Below are 23,971 nucleotides of genomic sequence, written 5' to 3' on the forward strand. Positions count from 1 at the left end.
GCGTTGAGATGCAGTAGCATGATTCGGACGTCAGATCCGGCCTCTCCCGATATGTCACGTCCTATAATTCGAACGCACACAGGCCCAAACTGCGGGAATGGCGGGGTGCATTGCTGTGAATGATCGCTGGCTCAACTAGGTGCCGATTCTGAGGGCACCATCAAATGTGAGTGAACCATTTTGTTTTTAATACAAAGATTTTGTGTTGTGATGTTGTGCAATGATGGCTTCTATTGTGGCTTTTTGACATCTTGTTGAGGACCCAACTGAAACTCCTGGGAGTATATGCTGCAATACCCATGACCATCGGAGGAAACTAATTAAGCAATATAGACCTCTTCGGGGGTCTTGGAGTTCTGGTGAGTGTACCTGTATGGTAGTGGGAAGAGCAAATCACAGTTTTGGAGTGTTTATTGAAAGTTACAGTGCATTACAGCATTTGTTTTATATGGACTGACACTTATGGTTAACACCAAATTAATTAATAGGACTGGCACTTCCAATTAAATTGGATTAATTTATATACACGTAGTGCGGCTCTTTCTATATATTTTTCAATTCAAGGTTAAGCCTCATCCTCTCCAGGCACTACTTCCAGCAACCAGCTGTGCATTTGGAGTGTGCACAATAGTGAGGGGGATACTAATATAAATATATATATATATTTTTTTTTTTTTACAATTATTTGTTTTACAAAAATAAAAAAAAATATATTTTTTAGGGATGTTACTGATCAAAATGTTTCTGTTCGATTAATCTTTTTTTTTATCGATTAATCGACTAATTTCGATTAATTATAAACGCACATACAGATTCAACTACTTTTAGCTGATCTCCTTGCAGGCTGATTCCCAGTGCAGCTACCAACCACTGGAAAAATGGATAGCAGGATACAAAAAACACACAAAGGCAGCGCTCGATGGGAATAGCATTAAAACTTTTATAGTCTTCAAGTAGGTAACCAAATAAATATTGCACTGGAGATAAAATTGATGTAGCTACATAAACTGTAAAAATGGTGCGAGTAATACCAAACGGTACCAAAAGCAGTCATAAAAACAACATGTAGCCAAGTATGATACTGGTATAAAAATTTGTACAACGATACCACTGCTGAATCCAGATGAGGAGAGGTTAACATCAGTCCGTCGGCATGTAGATGTCCCATGAAGGGAACTATCACAACTCCCAGTGGATGGTTGTAGAATCCCAGGTTGATAGAGGGAAGTGATAGAGGGAAGTGTAACAGCCCTTGCGTGTGGCAGATAATAAGGTCCCGCCGGCATGCAGATATGAAGGCACAGCAAAGGAGCCCTTCAGATGGACACGGCAAGCCCCGCCGGTGTCCGTGACGTTACTGGATCTCCGACGGAACTCCCTGAAGGCCCAGAAGCCGGCGGAGAGGTGAGTACCAATCAAAAGAATTTTAAATCGATCAAAAAAAATTAAAGATTAATCGATTAATTAAAAGTTAATTTGCACAGCCCTAATTATATATATATATATATATATATATATATATATATATATATATATATATATATATATATATATATATATATATATATATATATATATATATATATATATATATATATATATATATATATATATATATAATTTTTTTTTTTTTTACAAAAATATATATTTTTTTTAATTATTGCCATCACATGGGGGCAAACAAACCCCATTGTGATATAGCATTGGCATGTGACAGGTCCTCTTTATGGAGACATCTGGTGTTTCCCAATGTCTTACCTTCCCTCACAAGTAGTAAATGATTAGATGCATCCTTGACTACAGTAGCTGAGGAATGACAGCTGTGAACCTGGAAGTGATATAATATGTTGCTTCGGGGATCATTAGTCTTATGGGGGGGGGGGGGGAACGGGTGTTAACCTGATCACTTCCTGCTCTCAAAGTTACTACGGTTTACAGTAGTCCTGAGCTCTTCAGAGGAACAGGAGAGCCCAAGAACCACTGCGAACACTAGTGAGGAAGGGTTGGGGGGCTGGGGGAGATGGCACCTTTGGAGCCCTGTAAGAGTGATCACCAAAAAAAACAAGAATCAGTCGTAAAAATCAATACCAAGATCAAGGCTTTGGCAGCGATGAGGAAACAGTCAATTTTTTATCTTATTATAAGGCTCCATGCACACCGAAGCTGATAAAAGCTATAAAAAAATGCCAGTAGCTTTGCAGGGAGCCTTTCAACGTTTAGCGTTTTTGCAATAGCTTTAATCAGCGCTTTTCAGTGGATTCAAAAACGCAAAAAAATGCTGGCACCGGCGTTTTTAAGCGGTTTTGCGCGTTTTTCTGCGTTTTTTTCCTGCCAAAAAACGGCACTTTGAACGCAAATTTTCGGGCGTTCAGAAAAAAGCCAATAAACTCCAAAGCTCATTAACACTAAAAAAACACCCAGGTGTGCATGGGCACATAGGCTAACAAAGAGTTCAGTTTATGGCAGGGATCTGCAATTAGTGGACCTCCAGCTGTCGCAAAACTACAAGTCCCATCATGCCTCTGCCTCTCGGAGTCATGCTCGTGGCTGTCAGAGTCTCGCTATGCCTCATGGGATTTGTAGTTCTGCAACAGCTGGAGGTCCGCTAATTGCATATCCCTGGTTTATGGGCTTTAAAAAAAAAAAAAAAAAAGCCAAAACGCCAATAAACTGCAGTTTATCAGCTTCAGTGTGCATGGAGCCTTATTAGGAGCTCACAATATCTAATAATAAATTCTAAACCTGGTTAAGGGGCTTTACAAGAAAAGGATGGTTCCTTTAGTTGACTCATACCAAAGGAATGTTACTGCAACTGACCAAGTCCTTAAAAGGTCATAGTGTTGCTTACAGTGGGAGTTGACCATTTTCTTACATGAGGTCTATATAAAAAACGCACACACAGCTTGTAATACTTGTCTCATCTTCAGAGCTTGCAAGCATGCATATGTCTGTGGTCACCTGCGCCATGCCATATAACGTTAAAGTGTTACTAAACCCCGGACACTGCGTTCACTATATCTGTTCTCCCACAATACACAGACAATTCTTTTAGCAAATATAAATGGCTAAATACCTTTTCTCATCAGCAGTAAATGGCAGTCTTGTGGTTTCTATCAGTTCCTGGTAAAGCTTGCAGGAGGAGTTCTACTGCACTGAGCTCTTCTATGGGGCTTCAGGGCTACTGACCCTCTGTCTGGACAGTGCCGATTGGCCCTGTGCTCATCACATGTACTCTCCCAAGAAAACAAAACACCTCTCTAGCAATGCACACCAAACTGAGCATGTGCAGCTTGAAACCAAAGGCTGTCTTAGGCCCCTATCACACTTATACGACTTGTCCCACAATTTGTGATGGCAAAGTAGCATGACAAGTTGATTCCCATGATTTCCAATGACAACCATTCTAGTCGCTGCAGTACTTTGGTCCCATTTTGATGCCACTTACACAGCCATTCCCTGAAATCGCAGAAAAAAAAAAAAAATCACGTCAAAAAAAAAAAAAATCGCAGTAGTGTGAAAGGGGCCTTGATTCACACCTATGCATTTTAAGTGTTTTTTTCAGATTTGCACTACAAAACGTGTTCCATAGGAGACCATGTTAAATGGGCTGTAGTGCAAATCTGCAAAATGCACCAAAAATGCATATGTGTGAACATGGGCGTCCGCAGAATTTTTTTCAGGGGGGGGGGGGGGGGGCGCTTCGGCAGTGGCGATACGCAGTCGCATTAAACCCTTTCTTCTACCGCTAGCGGCCGAAATAGCGCAGCTAAAACGCTAGTAAAGCACTGCTTTTTAGCGGCGCTTTACCGATAAAATAGCTCTTGAGATAATTCAGCTTCCATGCCCATATAAATATAGTCTAGAGAATGTACAGACCCCCTCTCTTCAGCACAGATGTACCCCCCTTCAGCACATACCCCCCCCCCCCAATCTGCACAAACCCCCCATTCAGCACAAACCCCCCATTCAGCACAAACCCCCCATTCAGCACAAACCCCCCATTCAGCACAGACGGTCCCTCCCACTGCGTACACAAACACTGGAGGGGGAGGCGGCTTCACTCTGCTTGCTGTGCCTGTGTGACATCCGGCCCGGGATTGCTCAGACAGCCCGTGGCCGCGAGAGAAGGGGATGGTTGGTCAGGTGCAGTGGTGTCACCCCGCACCAGACCACCCCCCCCTTGCAACGCCACGGCCAGCAGCGTGCCTCTCTCTCTCTCCCTGTTCTAACCTGCCTGTCACCGTGGCACTGTCACTGCTTCAGTCGCGGAGGGGTGTCTTCACTCTTCAACACCTTCTCGATTCCAGGGGGGGTCAATTTCCCCCCCTTGCCCTATGGAGCGGACACCAATTGGTGTGAATCAAGCCTTATCCAGACTTGTCCAGGACGACAGTGCCGGAAAGGGAAGATCTGTGCATACAAGATCAAGCAGCCTTTTTACACAATGCAGAGGGTTCCACAGTGAGTATAACAAGCATGCTTCACTGCACATACAGACTGATTTTACTGTTGTGGGTTTGGTATGCTGACAGCTAGGTCTCTGTTTTAGATTTTTGCTCACCTCATCACCTCCGCATAACTCATAGCCTCATCTATTCCAGGAAAGGCACTCATGGCTTCCTGCATCATCTTCTTGCCCATGCTAAGCATGTTGTCCTCCTCAAATATCTCGTCTGGCAGCTCAGCCACTCCCAGGCTGGGATCAATCTCCTGCATACACAGGACACAATGAGTTATACAAAAGGTTCTTCATGGGTAGAAAACAGGGGAACAGAATTATTTTAACCACAATAACAATATATATATATATATATATATATATATATATATATATATATATATATATATATATATATATATATATATATATATACACACACACACATATACATACATACATACATACATACATACATACATACATACATACATACATACATACATACATACATATATATATATATATATATATATATATATATATATATATATATATATATATATATATATATATATATATATATATATATATATAGTACAGACCAAAAGTTTGGACACACCTTCTCATTCAAAGAGTTTTCTTTATTTTCATGACTATGAAAATTGTAGATTCACACTGAAGGCATCAAAACTATGAATGAACACATGTGGAATTATACATAACAAAAAAGTGTGAAAGAACTGAAAATATATTTCATATTCTAGGTTCTTCAAAGTAGCCACCTTTTGCTTTGATTACTGCTTGGCACACTCTTGGCATTCTCTTGATGAGCTTCAAGAGGTAGTCCCCTGGCGCAGCACCCCATCCCTCTCCTTCTTGGTCAAATAGCCCTTACACAGCAGCCTGGAGGTGTGTTTGGGGTCATTGTCCTGTTGAAAAATAAATGATGGTCTAACTAAACGCAAACCGGATGGAATAGCATGCCGCTGCAAGATGCTGTGGTAGCCATGCTGGTTCAGTATGCCTTTAATTTTGAATAAATCCCCAACAGTGTCACCAGCAAAGCACCCCCACACCATCACACCTCCTCCTCCATGCTTCACAGTGGGAACCAGGCATGTAGAGTCCATCCGTTCACCTTTTCTGCGTCGCACAAAGACACGGGGGTTGGAACCAAAGATCTCAAGTTTGGACTCATCAGACCAAAGTACAGACTTCCACTGGTCTAATGTCCATTCCTTGTGTTCTTTAGCCCAAACAAGTCTCTTCTGCTTGTTGCCTTTCTTTAGCAGTGGTTTCCTAGCAGATATTCTACCATGAAGGCCTGATTCACACAGTCTCCTCTTACCAGTTCTAGAGATGTGTCTGCTGCAAAAGGTGGCTACTATGAAGAACCTAGAATATGAAATATATTTTCAGTTGTTTCACACTTTTTTGTTATGTATAATTCCACATGTGTTCATTCATAGTTTGTTTTAGGAGCGATGATTACAGGGGGATATTCATGAACAAAATGCTGACCAGCCTTCTGGTACTGCCTGGTGGAAGGGTACCCTGCACACTCCATAGGAGACTGACAGAACAGAGAAGGCCCTCATAAGAGTCGGGCAATGTCCATAGCATTGGAATGCATTTTTATTTCCTACTCAAGGGAAAGATGGAAAATGTGAGCCGTGTCCTATACTGTCTTCACATTAGACAGGAGAGTCTGCTCACCATAGCAAAGAGATTATCATAGCCGCGCACTTTCGTAGGGACCTTGGAAAACTTCTGGTCGAAGGCGTCGGAGATGTTATGGGCGGGGTCTGTGGAAATGATCAGCACGCTTTCCCGAATCCGAGACAACTGCACTGCCAGGCTACAGCTGTGGGGCACAGACAAAAGATATTGGTTACTTTCTCACCCTTATAACAGAGTGTGCACCCATGTCATAGGATTACATTTATCAAGGCTACATATCCCATCATTCCTAGAGCCAGCGTACACATGTGCCTTAGCAACCCTGTGTGTCCTCGCATGCGTGTCCCTTGTGCCTTTCTATCCTGTGTGTCCATAGATGTGTGCCTTTGCAAGTGTTCCCCATGTGGCCCAGTATCCCTGTGTGTCTTTGCATGTGTGCCTCAGTATCTCGGTGTGTTATTGTATGTGTGTCGCTGCATGTATGTCCCATGTGCCTCGGGATCCTTGTGAGTGCTTGCATGTGTATCAAGTGTGCCTTTGTATCACTTTGTGTTCTTGCGTGCGTGTCTGTGTGCCTCGGTATCCCCGTGTGTCCTTGCCCCTGCGTGTGTCCTTGCGCCTGGGTACGCCCGTGTGTCCTTGCGCCTGGCTATCCCCGTGTGTCCTTGCGCCTGTGCCTCGATATCCCCGTGTGTCCTTGAGCCTGGGTATCCCCGTGTGTCCTTGAGCCTGGGTATCCCCGTGTGTCCTTGAGCCTCGGTATCCCCGTGTGTCCTTGAGCCTCGGTATCCCCGTGTGTCCTTGAGCCTCGGTATCCCCGTGTGTCCTTGAGCCTCGGTATCCCCGTGTGTCCTTGCGCCTGTGCCTCAGTATCCCTTTGTGACATGGTCAGTCTGTAATCACTTACAACAACCCTGCAAGTTTATCTCTTATATCTGATTCACTTACTGCCCTAATTGTCATCCTCAGTCAGTGTCTCGGACTTGGATATGCCATAGTGGTTGGGCCCTTACCCCCTCATTACTTACACTTTATTTTCTTACTTTTATCTACTTTGTATTTCTGCTTTTGTCTTGCTTACTTTCTCAGTTTCACAATATGGAGGTCAACCATCAGATTTTCATCCATTAGCTCGGTTGCCACCATCCTACAATACCAAGTAACAATGGTATAGATAGGCAGTACTTATATTACTTGTTCTAACATTGATGTCGTTCATATCCTCTGTATAGGTTTGCTTTTGAAACACAACCTTGTAGCTACTTGACTGTACAGTACATCCAGAAAGTATTCACAGCGCTTCACTTTTTCCACATTTTGTGACGCTACAGCCTTATTTCAAAATAGATTTTCCCTCACAATTCTACAAACAATACCCCCTAAATGACAACGAGAAAAAAAGTTTGTTTGAACTCTTGGCACCAATTACAGCCTCAAGTCTTTCTGAGTATGATGCTACAAGCTTGACACACCTATTTCTGGGAAGTTTCTCCCATTCTTTTTTGCAGGACCTCTCAAGCTCCATCAGATTAGATGGGGAGCGTCGGTGCACAGCCATTTTCAGATATCTCCAGGGTTCAAGTCTGGGCCACTCAAGAACATGCACAGAGTTGTCCTGTAGCCACTCTTTTGTTATCTTGGCTGCATGCTTAAGGTCGTTGTCATGTTGGAAGATGAACCTTGACCCCAGTGCGAGGTCCAAAGCGCTCTGGAGCAGGTCTTCATCAAGGATGTCTCTGTACATTGCTGCATTCATCCTTCCCTCTATCCTGACTAGTCTCCCAGTCTCTACCGCTGATAACCACCCCCACAGCATGATGCTGCCACCACCATGCTTCACTATAGGGATGGTATTGGCCGGGTGATGAATGGTGCCTGGTTTCCTTCAGACATGACGCTTGCCATTCAGGTCAGAGTTCAATCTTTGTTTCATCAGACAGAGAATTTTGTTTCTCATGGTCCGAGAATCCTTCAGGTGCCTTTTGTAAAACTCCAGGCGGGCTGTCATGTGCCTTTTACTGAGGAGTGGCTTCCGTCTGGCCACTCTACCATGCAGGCTGATTGGTGGAGAGCTGCAGAGGCGATTGTTGTTCTAGAAGGTTCTCCTCTCTCCACAGAAAAACACTGGAGCTCTGTCAGATTGACCATCGGGTTCTTGGTCACCTCCCTGACTAAGGCCCTTCTTCCCGATCGCTCAGTGTAGCCGGGTGGCCTACTTTAGGAAAAGTCCTGGTGGTTCCAACCTTCTTCCATTTATGAATGGAGACCACTGTGGTCATTGGGACCTTCAATGCTGCAGACATTTTTCTGTACCCTTCCCCAGATCTGTGCCTCAGTACAATCTTGACTCGGAGGTCTACAGACAATTCCTTGGACTTCATGGCTTGGTTTGTGCTCTGACATGCACTGATAACTGTGGGACCTTCTATAGACAGGTGTGTGCCTTTCCAAATCACGTCCAATCAACTGTATTTACAACAGGTGGACTCCAATCAAATCGTAGAAACATCTCAATCGTGATCAGTGGAAAAAAGATGCGCCTGAGCTAAATTTTGAGCGTCATGGCAAAGGCTGTGAATACTTATGTACATGGGATTTTATTTAACCACTTCCATACCAGGCACTTACGCACCTTCCCGCCCAAGCCAATTTTCAGCGCTGTCGCACTTTGAATGGCAATTGCGCGGTCATGCTACACTGTACCCAAACAAAATTGGCATCCTTTTTCCCCCACAAATAGAGCTTTCTTTTGGTGGTATTTGATCACCTCTGCGATTTTTTTCTTTGCGCAACAACTAAAAAAAGACTGAAAATTTGGAAAAAAAAAATTACGTTTTTATTTTTTTCTGTTCATTTTTTTTGTAAATAAGTACGTTTTCTCTTTCAATTACGGGCACTGATGGGCACCGATGATGTAGTACTGACGGGCACAGATGAGGTGGCACTGATTGGCGGCGCTAGTATGCGGCACTGATGGGCACTCATAGGCGGCACTCATAGGCGGCACTGATGGATGGCACAGATGGGCACTGATAGGTGGGCACTGGGCATGGATGGGCACTGTGGGGTGGCACTGATGGACACTGTGGGGCGGCACTGATTTACACATGTTGTTAGTCAGTGCCCATTTGTGGGCACTGATTGGCATCTTTTTTATTTTTTAATGCTTTTTTTTTTTCCCCCCCAGACTTTTTTTTTGTCCTTCCCTGGTGGTCCAGTGTGGCGATCCGAGGGGGGGCTGCACTGATAAACAATCAGTGCGAACCCCCCCTGTCAGGAGAGCCGCCGATCGGCTCTCCTCAGACGCGAGTGAGGAAGAGCCATCAACGGCTCTTCCTGTTTACATCGTGATCAGCCGTGATTGGACACGGCTGATCACGTGGCAAAGAGCCCCCGCCGGAGGCTCTTTACCGAGATCGGAGATGCAGGGTGTCAGACTGACACCCCGCATCACCGGTCGCCGCGCTGCGCGCCCCCACAGGCGCGCGCGACATGAAATCCTGCAGGACGTCCAGTCAGGATTTCAAAACCACTTCCCGGACGTAAATCGCCTATAAGCCGGGCGGGAAGTGGTTAATAAACCTGCAAAGATTTCAAACAAACGTCTTTCACGTTGTCATTATGAGGTATCGTTTGTAGAATTTTTAGGAAAATAATTAATTTACTCCATTTTGGAATAAGGCTGTAATATAACAAAATGTGGAAAAAGTGAAGCGCTGTGAATACTTCCCGGATGCACTGCATCTATACGGCCTTATTTCACTCTCATTTGGATGAAGGAGATGGTCTTGTTAGGTACTTTCCAAAGTGAAAAGAGAATCAATGTGTTCTAGGTTTTATTATGTGACCCATTGTCACTTGTGTATCTCTATTACTATTATGATGGCCGCATAGATAGATCACAGCCTGCTGTACTTTCTTTACATTTTATGTATAAGACTAAATAAAGAGATACAAAATGTAAAGGAAATTACCTTCTCCCCTCCCTTGCATTGCAGTGATTGGCCGATCAGGCCCAAGCATGCATGCTGGGAGGAGGGGAGATGGTCTCATGATCCCCTATAATGACAGTGCTGAGAAGACACGTAGCAGGGGAGTGTTGGTGGATGGGCCTTCAAGAGAACCTGTCTTTGTGAATGAGTACAAGTCCCAGCATGTCCTGACCACCCCATATAAGAGGGTCCCCCAATCTCCCATAATTCCCCGACCACCCCATATAAGAGGGTCCCCCAATCTCCCATAATTCCCTGACCACCCCATATAAGAGGGTCCCCCAATCTGCCAGAATTCCCTGACCACCCCATATAAGAGGGTCCCCCAATCTCCCAGAATTCCCTGACCACCCAATATAAGAGGGTCCACCAATCTCCCAGCATGTCCTGACCACCCCATATAAGAGGGTCCCCCCAATCTCCCAGAATTCCCTGACCACCCCATATAAAAAGGATCCCCCAATCTCCCAGAATTCCCTGACCACCCCATATAAAAAGGATCCCCCAATCTTCCAGAATTCCCTGACCACCCCATATAAAAAGGATCCCCCAATCTTCCAGAATTCCCCGACCACCCCATATAAGAGGATCCCCCAATCTCCCAGAATTCCCCGACCACCCCATATAAGAGGGTCCCCCAATCTCCCATAATTCCCTGACCACCCCATATAAGAGGGTCCCCCAAGCTCCCAGAATTCCCTGACCACCCCATATAAGAGGGTCCCCCAATCTCCCATAATTCCCCGACCACCCCATATAAGAGGGTCCCCCAATCTCCCATAATTCCCCGACCACCCCATATAAGAGGATCCCCCAATCTCCCAGAATTCCCCGACCACCCCATATAAGAGGGTCCCCCAATCTCCCAGCATGTCCTGACCACCCCATATAAGAGGGTCACCCAATCTCCCAGAATTCCCCGACCACCCCATATAAGAGGGTCCCCCAATCTCCCAGCATGTCCTGACCACCCCATATAAGAGGGTCACCCAATCTCCCAGAATTCCCTGACCACCCCATATAAGAGGGTCCCCCAATCTCCCATAATTCCCCGACCACCCCATATAAGAGGGTCCCCCAATCTCCCATAATTCCCCGACCACCCCATATAAGAGGGTCACCCAATCTCCCAGAATTCCCCGACCACCCCATATAAGAGGGTCCCCCAATCTCCCAGCATGTCCTGACCACCCCATATAAGAGGGTCCCCCAAGCTCCCAGAATTCCCTGACCACCCCATATAAGAGGGTCCCCCAATCTCCCATAATTCCCCGACCACCCCATATAAGAGGGTCCCCCAATCTCCCATAATTCCCCGACCACCCCATATAAGAGGATCCCCCAATCTCCCAGAATTCCCCGACCACCCCATATAAGAGGGTCCCCCAATCTCCCAGCATGTCCTGACCACCCCATATAAGAGGGTCCCCCAATCTCCCAGAATTCCCCGACCACCCCATATAAGAGGGTCCCCCAATCTCCCAGCATGTCCTGACCACCCCATATAAGAGGGTCACCCAATCTCCCAGAATTCCCCGACCACCCCATATAAGAGGGTCCCCCAATCTCCCAGCATGTCCTGACCACCCCATATAAGAGGGTCACCCAATCTCCCAGAATTCCCTGACCACCCCATATAAGAGGGTCCCCCAATCTCCCCTGACCACCCCATATAAGAGGGTCCCCCAATCTCCCATAATTCCCTGACCACCCCATATATGAGGATCTCCCAGAATTCCCTGACCACCCCATATAAGAGGGTCCCCCAATCTCCCAGAATTCCCTGACCACCCCATATAAGAGGATCCCCCAATCTCCCAGCATGTCCTGGCCACCCCATATAAGAGGGTGGCACAAACTTCCAGCATGCCCTGACAATCTAGGACTTGTAGTCCCACCACATCTGGCAAAGCACAGACCCCTTAGAATAAGGCCAGCAGATGTTGCTAGGGAAACCCAATCAGACACCCCTCCTACACAGATAGTTTCTCCCCCCTCCCGAGGTGCTGAGTTGGTACAGTCCACCTACACCCATCTCCTGCCTGGCCTACGCAGTACAGGCCGCGCCGTTCACCTGCACGTGGTCTTGCCCACTCCGCCCTTCCCTCCTACAAAGATCCAGCGGAGGGAGCGCTGCTCTATCACGTTGAGCAGGGTAGGCTCCAGCGGCTCTACATCTGGGGCATCCTCAAACTCTTCATCTACCGGCGCAGCCATCTTCAGTCCGACTCACGTGACCACAGACAGCCAATCCGCACAGAGCCCGCACCACATCACACAGAGAAGGGAGGCCCCGCCTCAGCTGTCACCAATCCCGAAACCTCCCTGACGCTGAGTGGCCGGGAGACACGCCAATCAATGTCATTCTCCTCATTTACATAAGCGGCGTCCTATTGGTGGACTGCACGGCGCTTCTAATACAGGATTTGCTGGAAGTGCTCATTGGGCACGCCAGAGAAACACGCCCAGATGCGTCTCGCAGTCAATCGTCTGATTGGATTTGTGCCTGCAAAAGCAGCGTACCGATTGGCTATCTTTCCTGACAATCTCCTCTCCTCGGCGCCGCTTGTCGTTACGTAGCGTCCTCGTACGTAAGCCGCCATTGGCTGTTGCTCGCCAGTCACCGATTCTGCGTAAGTCTAGAAATTTCTTCTTGCGGGTTTACCGCTGTCCGCCATCTTGGAAAAGCTTTCCCGCCGGTTATCCCGAGTTGAACGTTGCGGCCTAGAGACCGGGGCGGCTGTGGCGGAGTGTCAGTGAGGTCCGGAGGCCCCGGGATGGCAGAGGAGAGCCCACGACCGGAGTCCGGAGAGGACAGCGAGGGGGAGGCAGCCGCAGAGGCCCCGGCGTTAATGAAGAAGGAGACTCCGCCGGAGTCCGAGGACAGTACCGAGGAGGAGGAGGCCAAGGCCACCCCCGAACCCCCACCACCGCCGCACGAGGAGGGGAAGGCGCAGCAGAAGGCCTCACCCTCCCCCACCGCGCCCCAGCCTCTCCAACCCACACCACCGGCCCTCCCCATCACCATGCCGGCCTACCCCGCCTACTACACCCCCGCCGCGGCTCCGGCCTTCCCCTCCACCACCCCCGGAGTCAACGTCTTCGCCAACGACGGCAGCTTCATGGAGCTCTTCAAGAAGAAGATGGAGCAAGGCCCGGCCGGGAGCAAAGAGGAGGCCGCACCGGAGGAGAAGAAACCCCCCGAGCCCGAGAAGAGGAAGCCCATCAGCTTTGTAAGATGCCCGGGGAGTCATTATTGAGATTTACACCCCCCCTTCCCTCCATTGTACTGATTTCATCATCGATATCCCACATATTGGGTTGTCACCGGAAACAGGAAGTGAGGGGAAATCTCCCCAAATGGGGACATTCGTTCTGGGCATATCCTCCTGACTTCCTGTTTTGGCTATGGGACAGGAAGTGAGGGGAGATCTTCCAATGGGGACATTCGTTCTGGGCATATCCTCCTGACTTCCTGTTTTGGCTATGGGACAGGAAGTGAGGGGAGATCTTCCAATGGGGACATTCGTTCTGGGCATATCCTCCTGACTTCCTGTTTTGGCTATGGGACAGGAAGTGAGGAGAGATCTTCCAATGGGGACATTAGTTCTGGGGATATCCTCCTGTTTTAGCTATGGGATAGGAAGTGAGGGGAAACCTTTCAATGGGGGACATTAGTTCTGGGGATATCCTCCTGACTTCCTGTTTTGGCTATGGAGCAGGAAGTGAGGGGAGATCTTCCAATGGGGACATTAGTTCTGGGGATAGCCTCCTGACTTCCTGTTTTGGCTATGGGACAGGAAGTGAGGGGAGATCTGTCACTGGGGACATTAGTTCTGGGGATATCCTCCTGACTTCCTGTTTTGGCTATGGGGCAGGAAGTGAGGGGAAACCTTCCAATGGGAACATTAGTTCTGGGGATATCTTCCTGACTTCCTGTTTTAGCTATGGGACAGGAAGTGAGGGGAAACCTTCCAATGGGGACATTAGTTCTGGGGATATCTTCCTGACTTCCTGTTTTAGCTATGGGACAGGAAGTGAGGGGAAACCTTCCAATGGGAACATTAGTTCTGGGGATATCCTCCTGACTTCCTGTTTTGGCTATGGGACAGTAAGTGAGAAGAGATCTTCCAATGGGGACATTAGTTCTGGGGATATCTTCCTGACTTCCTGTTTTAGCTATGGGACAGGAAGTGAGGGGAAACCTTCCAATGGGAACATTAGTTTTGGGGATATCCTCCTGACTTTCTGTTTTGGCTATGGGACAGGAAGTGAGGGGAGATCTTCCAATGGGGACATTAGTTCTGGGGATATCCTCCTGACTTCCTGTTTTGGCTATGGGACAGGAAGTGAGGGGAGATCTTCCAATGGGGGGGCACGTGTTCTGATTAGTGATTAGCAAGTCGCGGGTGCAATCTCAGGCTCCTGCAGACATTCAGCAGAGCTGTCTCCTTGTAGAATAAGGCAGTTACCAGAAGATAGGAAGAATTGGTGAGCTACTAGAGTGCTCACCCGCGCCCTTGTAGTTCATTGAGAACTACAAACCGTCAGCTGCAATAGATGATGGTTGTTGTAGTTTTCATTCATAAGAAACTATGAATGTGGGCGGAGCCCCCGTAGGGCTGCGCTGTTGTCAAATTGTGACCACTGGTGCAGGGAGATAATCCGCTGTAACCTGGGGGGGAGGTTGCAGATACTACCACATGTTACACCCTAAGACTCTTTTCCCACTGAAGGTATTTTGGTGCTAAAAATATCGCCTGTAAAGCGTCTGAAAAACGTCTTTCAATGCTCCCAGGTGTAAAAGCCTAAGTGCTTTCACACTGGGGCGCTGCACTGGCAGGATGTTGAGTCCTGCAAGCAGCATCTTTGGGGCTGTGAAGGAGCGCTGTATACACCCCTCCTCCAACGCCCCTGCCCATTGAAATTAACCACTTAAGCCCCGGACCTTTAGACAGCTAAATGCCCAGGCCATGTTTTGTGATTCGGCACTGCGTCGCTTTAACAGACAATTGCGCGGTTGTGCGATGTGGCTCCCAAACAAAATTGGCGTCCTTTTTTTCCCACAAATAGAGCTTTCTTTTGGTGGTATTTGATCACCTCTACGGTTTTTATTTTTTGCGCTATAAACAAAAATAGAGCGACAGTTTTAAAAAAAATTCAATATTTTTTTCTTTTTTTTTGCTATAATAAATATCCCCCAAAAATATATATAAAAAACTTTTTTTCCTCAGTTTAGGCCGATACGTATTCTTCTACCTATTTTTGGTATAAAAAAATCGCAATAAGCGTTTATCGGTTGGTTTGCGCCAAATTTTTAGCGTTTACAAAATAGAGGATAGTTTTATTGCATTTTTAAAAAAAAAAAAATTTTTTTTTTTTTTTTTTTTTTTTTTTACTACTAATGGCGGCGATCAGTTTTTTTTTTTTTTTGTGACTGCGACATTATGGCGGACACTTTGGACAATTTTGACATATTTTTGGGACCATTGTCCTTTTCACAGCAAAAAATGCATTTAAATTGCATTCTTTATTGTGAAAATGACAGTTGCAGTTTGGGAGTTAACCACAGGGGGGCGCTGAAGGAGTTATGTTTCACCTAATGTGTGTTTACAACTGTAGAGGGGTGTGGCTGTAGGTGTGACGTCATCAATTGTGTCTCCCTATAAAAGGGATCACACGATCGATGACGCCGCCACAGTGAAGCACGGGGAAGCCGTGTTTACATATGGCGCTCCCCGTTCTTCAGCTCCGGGGAGCGATCGCGAGGGGGGCGGCTAGAAACGAATAGCCGCGCCGTCGTCCCGGATCGCTCCCACACGATTTCCGACCGCCGCATGTACCGGGGGGGGGGGGGTGGTCCCGGTCGGACCCGCTCGGACCCGCGGAAAGGCAGGGATGTACAGGGATGTACATGTACGCCCATCTGCCTGTAGGTGCCATTCTGTGGACATACATATACATGCGGCGGTCGTTAAGCGATTAAAGCGAGTTTCTCCATAGAAGTCAATGGAAACGAAAATAATTTGTTCCACATTAACTTCTATGGCATGCAGTACCGTATGTGGTCGGGGGGGGGGGGGGCCGGAAAGGCTCGGCCAGCTCGACTGAACTTGGGGAAAGGCTCGGGAACGGAGTATTTCTGATTGGCTCGACTCCAGCGCTCTCGCACCTCTGGCCAAATGTGGTATTGCACACCGCTGTGGCTTGAATCCTGCTAGTTTTACGAGACATTTGCAAACCGAGTCAGAATAAAAAAAAAAAATTCTCGTATTGCGAAACGCTCGTTAACTGCGTTGCTCACAATCCGAGGTTTCACTGTATATAAGGGATAGTTAAACTCTGGGGGTTTTGGAGACATTGCCCACATCCCTAATAAGTCATAGAAGCAGCAAAACAAGAACCCTTTGGCGGGACTTTGAAAGGCAATGAATCCCAAAAATTGTGTATGTAGACAATTTAAAATGTAATTGAAGTTTAATAATACAAACTTGCCAAACTTTTTCATGTATCTGTTTTTTTGTATCACAAGTTATATGATGTGTATCCACATGAAATCATAACAAACCACTTAAAAGATTCTACGTCATTCCTCTTCATCAGAACGTGCTATAGGGGTTTATGATATCTACAATCCAAGATACAGTAAGTTCAAAATTTCGCTCGCTCTCTCTTTTGTAATGTTTCACTTTGTACAAGAGTGATATAAGTTTAAAGTGGTTGTAAACCCTTTACAACCACTTTATGCTACCGTTAAGGCTTACCTGTAGCTACCCAGGACATCTCCTGCACGGTTTAGGACTTATCCCCTGCATGTCAATGGCACCTTTGTGCCGTTGCTTCAGTCCATGTGCCGTTACCGGCGGATCCTGCGTCATGCGACTCCGGACAATCGCAGCACCGTAGCTGCAATACCTGTAAGTAAGCCCCAGGAGAGATGCCGGAGTGGGGGGACGAGGACCGATGCGGGGGCTTCGATCTGAGGTAGTATGCTATGCAGGTGTGTGTGTTGTGTGTATTTTTTTTTTTTATATATATATATATATATATATATATATATATATATATATATATATATATATATATATATATATATATATAATTTTATTGGGGGTTTACAACCACTTTAAGTGGTTTGTTGCAATTTCATATGGATACACATCATTGAACTTGATACCAAACTTTTTCATGCATCTATGTTTTTAGACTTTGTATTATTAGTTTTAAACAATTATTGTCTACATGCACAATTTTTTGGATTCATTGCCCTTCAAAGTCCCGCCAGAGGCTTCTTGTTTGCTGCTTCATTGCTTGCAAATCAATTTAGCAGCAGCGCTACACAAGCGCTATTAACCCTTTCTTTGTCCACTAGCGGGGGTTAAAAGTGCTTTTTTTACCCACGGCAGGCGGCTCAGTGTGAAAGGGCTCTAAAAATGTTAATGGTCAAAATTTGACAAATCTCCTCTTCCATCGCACCCATCTATTAGCCGGCTTCCTCGGGTGCGTTGAATGCAAGATCTTGTGGAGCCCAGGATAGTACTACTTGTTCCTCCACAGGAGCCTGGATGGTCAGTTAGCGATGTGGTTAATTTTTAGCAATAGCCAAGTTGGCCAAGCTAGGGCAACATTTTAGTTTGTGTGGGGAAGGTATAGCATATGTATGTATGGGGAAGGTATAGCATATGTATGTATGGGGAAGGTATAGCATATGTATGTATTAAGGGCCAGGTTCATTATAATATGGACTCTTAAAACAAAGGTGCAAGCTGTCCTTTGGGGTTTGACCGATGTGTGTGTGTAGTTGTGTGCATGCTAATTGGGAGAGTCCCTGTTCATATTCAGCTGACCTGCAAAGGCTTTAGCACCCCGCAGCTGGGATATATAGAAGGGGAGTGTGGTGAGTTGTTTGGTTTCTTAAGCATTGCAGTTGGGGAGTGTCTTGTGCCTGTCTAACTGAGGCCTCCCTTATATTCTGTTATATAGAGGGACTCAGAGAGGCTGCAAGGGCTCGTATAACGGTTGCAGTCTTCTGTTCCTTCCACCCCCAGGTGGGCAGGCGTAGAGGAGGGGCGAAGCTGGCCCTGAAGACTGGCCTGGTAGCCAAGAAGCCAAAGACGGACGAGGAAGAGGTAAGAAGCTTCTACTTTTGCATGTCCATGCTTCACATTTGAAAGAACAGTTGGAATGTGGTAACCGGTGTTATACCTGTTTGTGAAACCCAATCATTTACATTTTTGTGTTGCCTGGATGTGATGCACAATGCTAATGCCTGATCTCCTCTGAGGGTCATTGTATTCATACTGTCTGATCCAGGAAGCCCAACACTTGCAGGTTTTTTTTTGCAATACAAAGGCAAATGTATAAAAGCTGTGTAAAATTTCCCCATTACACTTTCCAGCTAATCAAAAAAAAATAAGACTGTGGCTTGGTATGCCCAATTCTGTGTATTATTCAGTAAAACATCTACCAGTTTAAAATAATAATAAAAAATAAATACATTTTTAGCTACTAAATGGAAATTTACTCAACTGTTCTCCAGCGTTCCATGAGCTCCACTGTGGCTGCTGACATCTTTAGCCCAGCGGCTTCTGGGTGCCGAGATAAGGTCACTACTGCATGTGCGCTGTAGCTCGGTCAGAGTGGCAATGCAAGCAATCTTACATTGAGCTTTTTAAAGCGGAGTTCCACCAAAAAGTCAAACTTCCGCTTTAAGTACTCCTTGCCCCCTGACATGGCGTGTCATTTTTAGTGGGACTTCCTGTCCCAGTTCCTGCTTCCTTTTTTGGCTGCCTATATGGCGAGTCCTCTCGCCCTAGGCGGCCCATTCCTGCCGGTGATATTCTGGGACACAACACAGGTCCCAGAAAATCGGCTGGCCAATAGCAGAGCACAGCGGGTCTCGTGCCCGGCCATGGAGCTGTAAGTTGTCGTGGCCGAGTATCTAACTATGGGATATTTTATAGCCATGTGTGTACAACCACACTCCAGAAGCCAACATTTCTCTGCATTGCTGCAGGGTCTCTGTGTTCTGACTGTTGAACGTTTATAAACCATAATTACTCTGAACATCCGTCCTGAATGCTTTTTTTTTTTTTTTTTCCCCCAAAAAATTCAAAACTCAACTGTCTAGAAATTGCTATAAACGACCCTGTGTACATGTACTAATAAGATAACATAGAGGAGAGTTCAGAGGCAGCTGAAAAAACACCCAACTGCTCCTAAACGTCTGTTTATCAGCAGTAGTGTACATATAGCCTTATTGTAACATATTTATAACCCCTACCCATAATAGAATTAAAATCTCTTCTATGAAAAAATCCACATAAACAATGAACAGGCTGCACCCAGAATACTTCATGAATGGGTACTAATCTGCTAGTAAACAAATCTTGCTGAAAATAGGCTTTCCTTAAAAGAACTGAATCTGACTTAAAGGATAAGTTCACCTCTCACAACTTAGGACTGGCTCCTGCTTCCCTGCTTTGACAGCTAGTTGGGGCTAGCTTTAACAATAAAAAAAAAAAGTGGCTGTGCGCAGCTCCTCTCGCCTGTTGTCATCACTCATTCATGGTGTCCCTTAAATGTCCTGGCCGCCTTAGTGGCTGTTGGCTTGCAGCTTTCAATGAACTACTGCAGCACTGTGGTAGTTTATTGTTTCTTGTCTGCGTATATTGGCTTGCTCATATGAGGTACTAGCAAGCGCATACACTGACATTTCTGCAGGAGACCTGCATGGCATCAGCGGTCTGCTGATTACTGGTGCAATGCTTTACAATACCTACAAGCTCCTGCAACAAAAAATAAGTGCACCCCTTGTGTGTGGTGTTTTTTTTTTTTTTTTGTCAAAAGGAGAACGTATCCTTTAACGTGGGAATTGAATTTTGATCTGCATGTGTGGTCCTCCTGTTTGACAGAAGTTGACTTTTGTGGCGTGGTCACGTTAGAACACTTTAGTCGACCACCAGCTGCAGTCGCTGATCAGTGTATTCTAGCAGAGAGTCCAGCTGTCTGAATACAATGTTGCAGAAGTTAGGCTTTCTCCATCCACTTTGCTTGTGTGGCTGGGGGAATCCCTCTCTTTTTTTTTTCTCCCCCCCCCCCCTTTTTTTTTTTTTTTTTTTTTTCACCATGTATATCCAGCTTTGATACACTAAGCATCTTCTAAGGGAGTCCCGCTTATTATACCTCGTTTTAAAAATCATTCATTAATTGTGCCTCACTGTAATATACCACTCTCCTTTTTTTTTTTCTCCAGGTTGTCGTACAGAAAGGAGGGGCTTGGGCACAGTACATGGCCGAAGTTAAAAAATACAAAGCCCATCAGTGCAGTGATGATGACAAAACCCGACCGCTTGTCAAATAACAAAGAAAAATGTATGGACTTGTGCCGAGTGAATTTAGGGGGTGGCTTTGGATTCCCAAACCCAAGAGTAATTCTTTCCCAACACCAGCTGCATATACTGCAGGATCCTTCTGCTGTCCCCCCAAATGTCACCTTGGAGTGTATATTGTTGATCTGTTTTGGACTTGCTAATTTTACCATGGAGAGAAGAGACTTTCCTAGTGGGTGCTAAAATGCTGTGCTGGTGAAATGCTCACTCCTCAAAGAGGATGCTTTCCCTTACCTGGACTCTTGGAGCACCTTGTTTCCCCCCTAACCTGTCTGCTGCTGCAGAATGGAGGAATATAAACTTTTGTTTTTTATATGTGTTGTGGGCATGACTTCTTTCACTTTATGTTTGTAACAACGCTTGCATTCAGATCAATATCAATGTAGAATGTTGCCCTGTGAAATGAAAGGCAACCTGACCCCAATTATATTCCCATCCTAACCTTTTTTTTTTCTATAGTTTCCATGTAGGCTGGGTTCATACTTGCCGCGGCTTGCAGCAGGGAGTCGGTGCGTCCCTGTTTCGCTGTTTCAGGTGCTAATCATCAGGTCTGAAATGTTGCCTGAATTTGGACCTGAAACAAAGCCAAAGATGCAGAGGACCCTTTTTCAGTGCAGACCGCGGCCACCCCGGAGATGTGTAAACCGGCTCCATTGAAACCGGTCACACTCTCCTGTAATGCGAATTGAATGCGGAAAAAATACGCAACCAATTCGCAGGTTACTTTTGGGCTAAAAATAGCGCCTGAAACACCCCCCCCCCCCCCTGCAGTCCTAGTTTGAAAGCCAGAGTGCTTTCACGCTGGTGTGATGCGTTGGCGGCATCTTTAGGGCGGTGAAGGAGCGGTGTATACACCGCTCCTGCCCGTTGAAATGAATGGGCACCGCTGCCAAAGTGCCTCGGCAGCTGTGCTACACGGGCGCATTAAATCATTTTATTCTACCACTAGCGGGGTTAAAAGCTCCTAGCTAGCGGGTGAATAGTGCCACTAAAATGACGGTAAATCGCCACTAAAACTAGCAGCGTTTTACCATCACTGCCCACCCATCCCAGTGTGAAAGCAGCCTTACCACAAGCTGCATAGTATCCATTCACCACAGTTGTAGCTTCTGGAACATGATTGGCAGCCTAGTCCTCTCTGCTACAAGGACTGCCAAATAACGCTCCAATGTAGAGGAATTGTACCCCAAAGTCTGCTGGAAGACCAGCACTACTGCAAGTGTTCATGTCTTCAGTACCCCACAGTGTTCAGTTGTTGTTTTTTCCGGCAAAATTTAGGTCACTACTATGTAGTAACATAGCAGCCAGCAGGGGGACATGTGCAGTACCCCACAGGGGGACATGTTATCTGTTACTCGGAAGTTTTGGGTAGCCGTGGTGCTAGTAGACTTCCACCGTAAGTATTCTGCTGCAGCTGGCTGTAAGTGGTGTGTTTTTTTATTATTTTTGAGATGTAATCAGGAATATTTAGGCTCACCCTCTAGGCCCACAAAACTAGGGTGCTTAGTTTGTACAAGGCTGCCTCAGAACCTCCAGACTTTTGGGGTTCTGGGACATCACATGAATTTTAATGCAATACTCCCAGCCTCTTCTAACCCTACCCTTGTTCCTAGTTACACGAAACAAGTTATCCTGTAATGTATGAAATCCAGATTGGATCTGTAGCAGGTTGTGCTGAAGAAATTGCCTGTGTAGGGACAGGCCCTGGGTTATTCTTTTCCCATTATACTTGTTCTCTAATTCATGCAAAAATAAATCTCTTCTCTACCATGAGTGTTTAGTACAAAAATGTAAATCACTACAGGGATCTTTACACCATGTTCTTCTGCACCTTTTCATGGAAATGGTGAACTGTTATTTTGAAAATCATTACTCAACATTTATTTACTAATGAGACCTGATCACCACCTTGAACCTCTTAAAGCGGTAGAAAATAAAATTAAACACCCAGCAAGCATAAGACCACTATGATTTGTAAACACAGGGATAGACTAGACTCGTAGCAGGTTTGTGCAGCTTGTTTTCCCTATTTCTGTTCATCTTTGCGGCTGCTTTTTAAATCTTTCTGCGTTTGTACTTTCACCTTTTCAGTATGTAAATGACAGAATCTTGCGCATGCACAATGAATGAGAACCAAGCTTTGCTTTCATGTAAAACCCGGCAATAGAATGTGTCGTCGCCTTGCTCTCTTTACACACTCCCTGTGACGGATCTAATCACATGGGATGTTTTACAACGTTATGAATGGTCAGCATAACTACACAGTGTTTCAATCCTGCAAGAGTTCTGACGGAGGCATGGCATGTAAATGCACAGACTGGCGGCACGATGAGTGTGCCCTCAATTTGGGGGGGGGAATGGACATGTGCGAGCGACATCATTGACAGAAACATTGGGTTATATCTCCTAAATGGCTCAAGTTGAAATACTGTTAAATCCACCTACTTGTAAGTGATTTAATACTACTTTACATGGCATACAGTTGCCCAGGAAAAAATATTATATAGGATTTATATTGCACCAACAGCTTGTGCGGTGCTTTACAATATGAGGACAGACAGTACAATTCAATATAGGAGGAATTAAAAGGCCCTGCTTGTTAGAGTTTACAGTCTAGTAGCTGGATTCAGAGACGCCGCCGCAACTTTAAGGTAGCGTATCGTATTTACGCTACGCCGCCTTAAGTCAGAGAGGCAAGTACTGTATTCACAAAGTACTTGCCTCCTAACTTATGGCGGCCGGCGTAAGCGCGCCTAATTCAAATGAGGTTGGGGGGGTGTGTTTTATGTTAATTACTCGTGATTGACGTTTTTACGAACGGCACATGCGCCGTCCGTGTACATATCCCAGTGTGCATTGCTCCAAAGTACGCCGCAAGGACGTATTGGTTTCGACGTGAACGTAAATTACGTCCAGCCCCATTCACAGACGACTTACGCAAACAACGTAAAATGTTTAAATTTCGATGCGGGATCGATGGCCATACTTAACATTGACTACGCCTCCTAGAGGGCAGCTTTATCTTTACGCGGCGTATCTCTTATGGAAATGGCGTATCTTTACTGCGACGGGCGTACGTTCGTGAATCGGCGTATCTAGTCATTTACATATTCTATGCCGAACTCAACGGAAGCGCCACCTAGCGGCCAGCCTAAAAATTACACTTTAAGATACGATGGCGTAGGAGACTTGCACCGCTCGTATCTTAGCCTAATTTAAGCGTATCTGGTTTCCAGAATACGCTTAAATTAACACCGGTGTAGATTCAGAGTTACGCCGGCGTAACTCTCTATGAATCTGGCTATAGGAGTTTACTACCGCTTTAAAGCGGGAGTTCACCCATTTATTAAATTTTTCCCCTTAGATTCCTGCTCGTTTTGTCTAGGGGAATCGGCTATTTGTTTTAAAATATGACCTGTACTTACCGTTTTCGAGATGCATCTTCTTCCGTCGCTTCCGGGTATGGG

The 23,971-nt window shown here is 45.9% G+C and overlaps 2 protein-coding genes and 1 non-coding gene across 3 annotated transcripts in view; 2 read left to right on the plus strand and 1 right to left on the minus strand.

Annotated features, from left to right (window-relative positions):
- The window catches only part of GET3 (guided entry of tail-anchored proteins factor 3, ATPase), a 25,662-nt gene extending 13,264 nt beyond the window's left edge, over window positions 1-12,398 (minus strand). The window contains exons 1-3 of the mRNA XM_040346555.1: window positions 12,188-12,398; window positions 6,158-6,305; window positions 4,562-4,710 (exon numbers count right to left, since the gene is read on the minus strand). Of these exons, the coding sequence (XP_040202489.1) occupies window positions 4,562-4,710; window positions 6,158-6,305; window positions 12,188-12,330 (440 nt within the window). The 5' untranslated portion in view covers window positions 12,331-12,398. The remainder of the gene's footprint in view (window positions 1-4,561; window positions 4,711-6,157; window positions 6,306-12,187) is intronic.
- On the plus strand, window positions 12,395-22,277 carry TRIR (telomerase RNA component interacting RNase). Its single transcript, XM_040346556.1, has 3 exons — window positions 12,395-13,346; window positions 18,162-18,242; window positions 20,369-22,277. Exons 1-3 carry the CDS (start codon window positions 12,891-12,893, stop codon window positions 20,474-20,476), a joined length of 645 nt encoding a protein of 214 aa, XP_040202490.1. The 5' UTR covers window positions 12,395-12,890; the 3' UTR covers window positions 20,477-22,277.
- On the plus strand, window positions 18,357-18,426 carry LOC120934206. The gene has a single exon (XR_005748351.1). It is a non-coding gene; the product is annotated as a small nucleolar RNA SNORD41 (small nucleolar RNA).
- Window positions 22,278-23,971: the final 1,694 nt, after the last annotated feature.

The sequence above is a fragment of the Rana temporaria genome, chromosome 3, assembly GCF_905171775.1.
Source record: "Rana temporaria chromosome 3, aRanTem1.1, whole genome shotgun sequence".
NCBI classification, from domain to species: Eukaryota; Metazoa; Chordata; class Amphibia; order Anura; family Ranidae; genus Rana; species Rana temporaria.

What these genes read in the sequence shown, in the direction of transcription:
- TRIR (XM_040346556.1), top strand. Translation starts at nt 12,891, where the DNA reads ATGGCAGAGGAGAGCCCACGACCGGAGTCCGGAGAGGACAGCGAGGGG. An exon ending in AGAGGAAGCCCATCAGCTTT is followed by an intron (nt 13,347 to 18,161) that starts GTAAGATGCCCG and finishes TTCCACCCCCAG; the next exon opens with GTGGGCAGGCGTAGAGGAGG. An exon ending in CAAAGACGGACGAGGAAGAG is followed by an intron (nt 18,243 to 20,368) that starts GTAAGAAGCTTC and finishes TTTTTTCTCCAG; the next exon opens with GTTGTCGTACAGAAAGGAGG.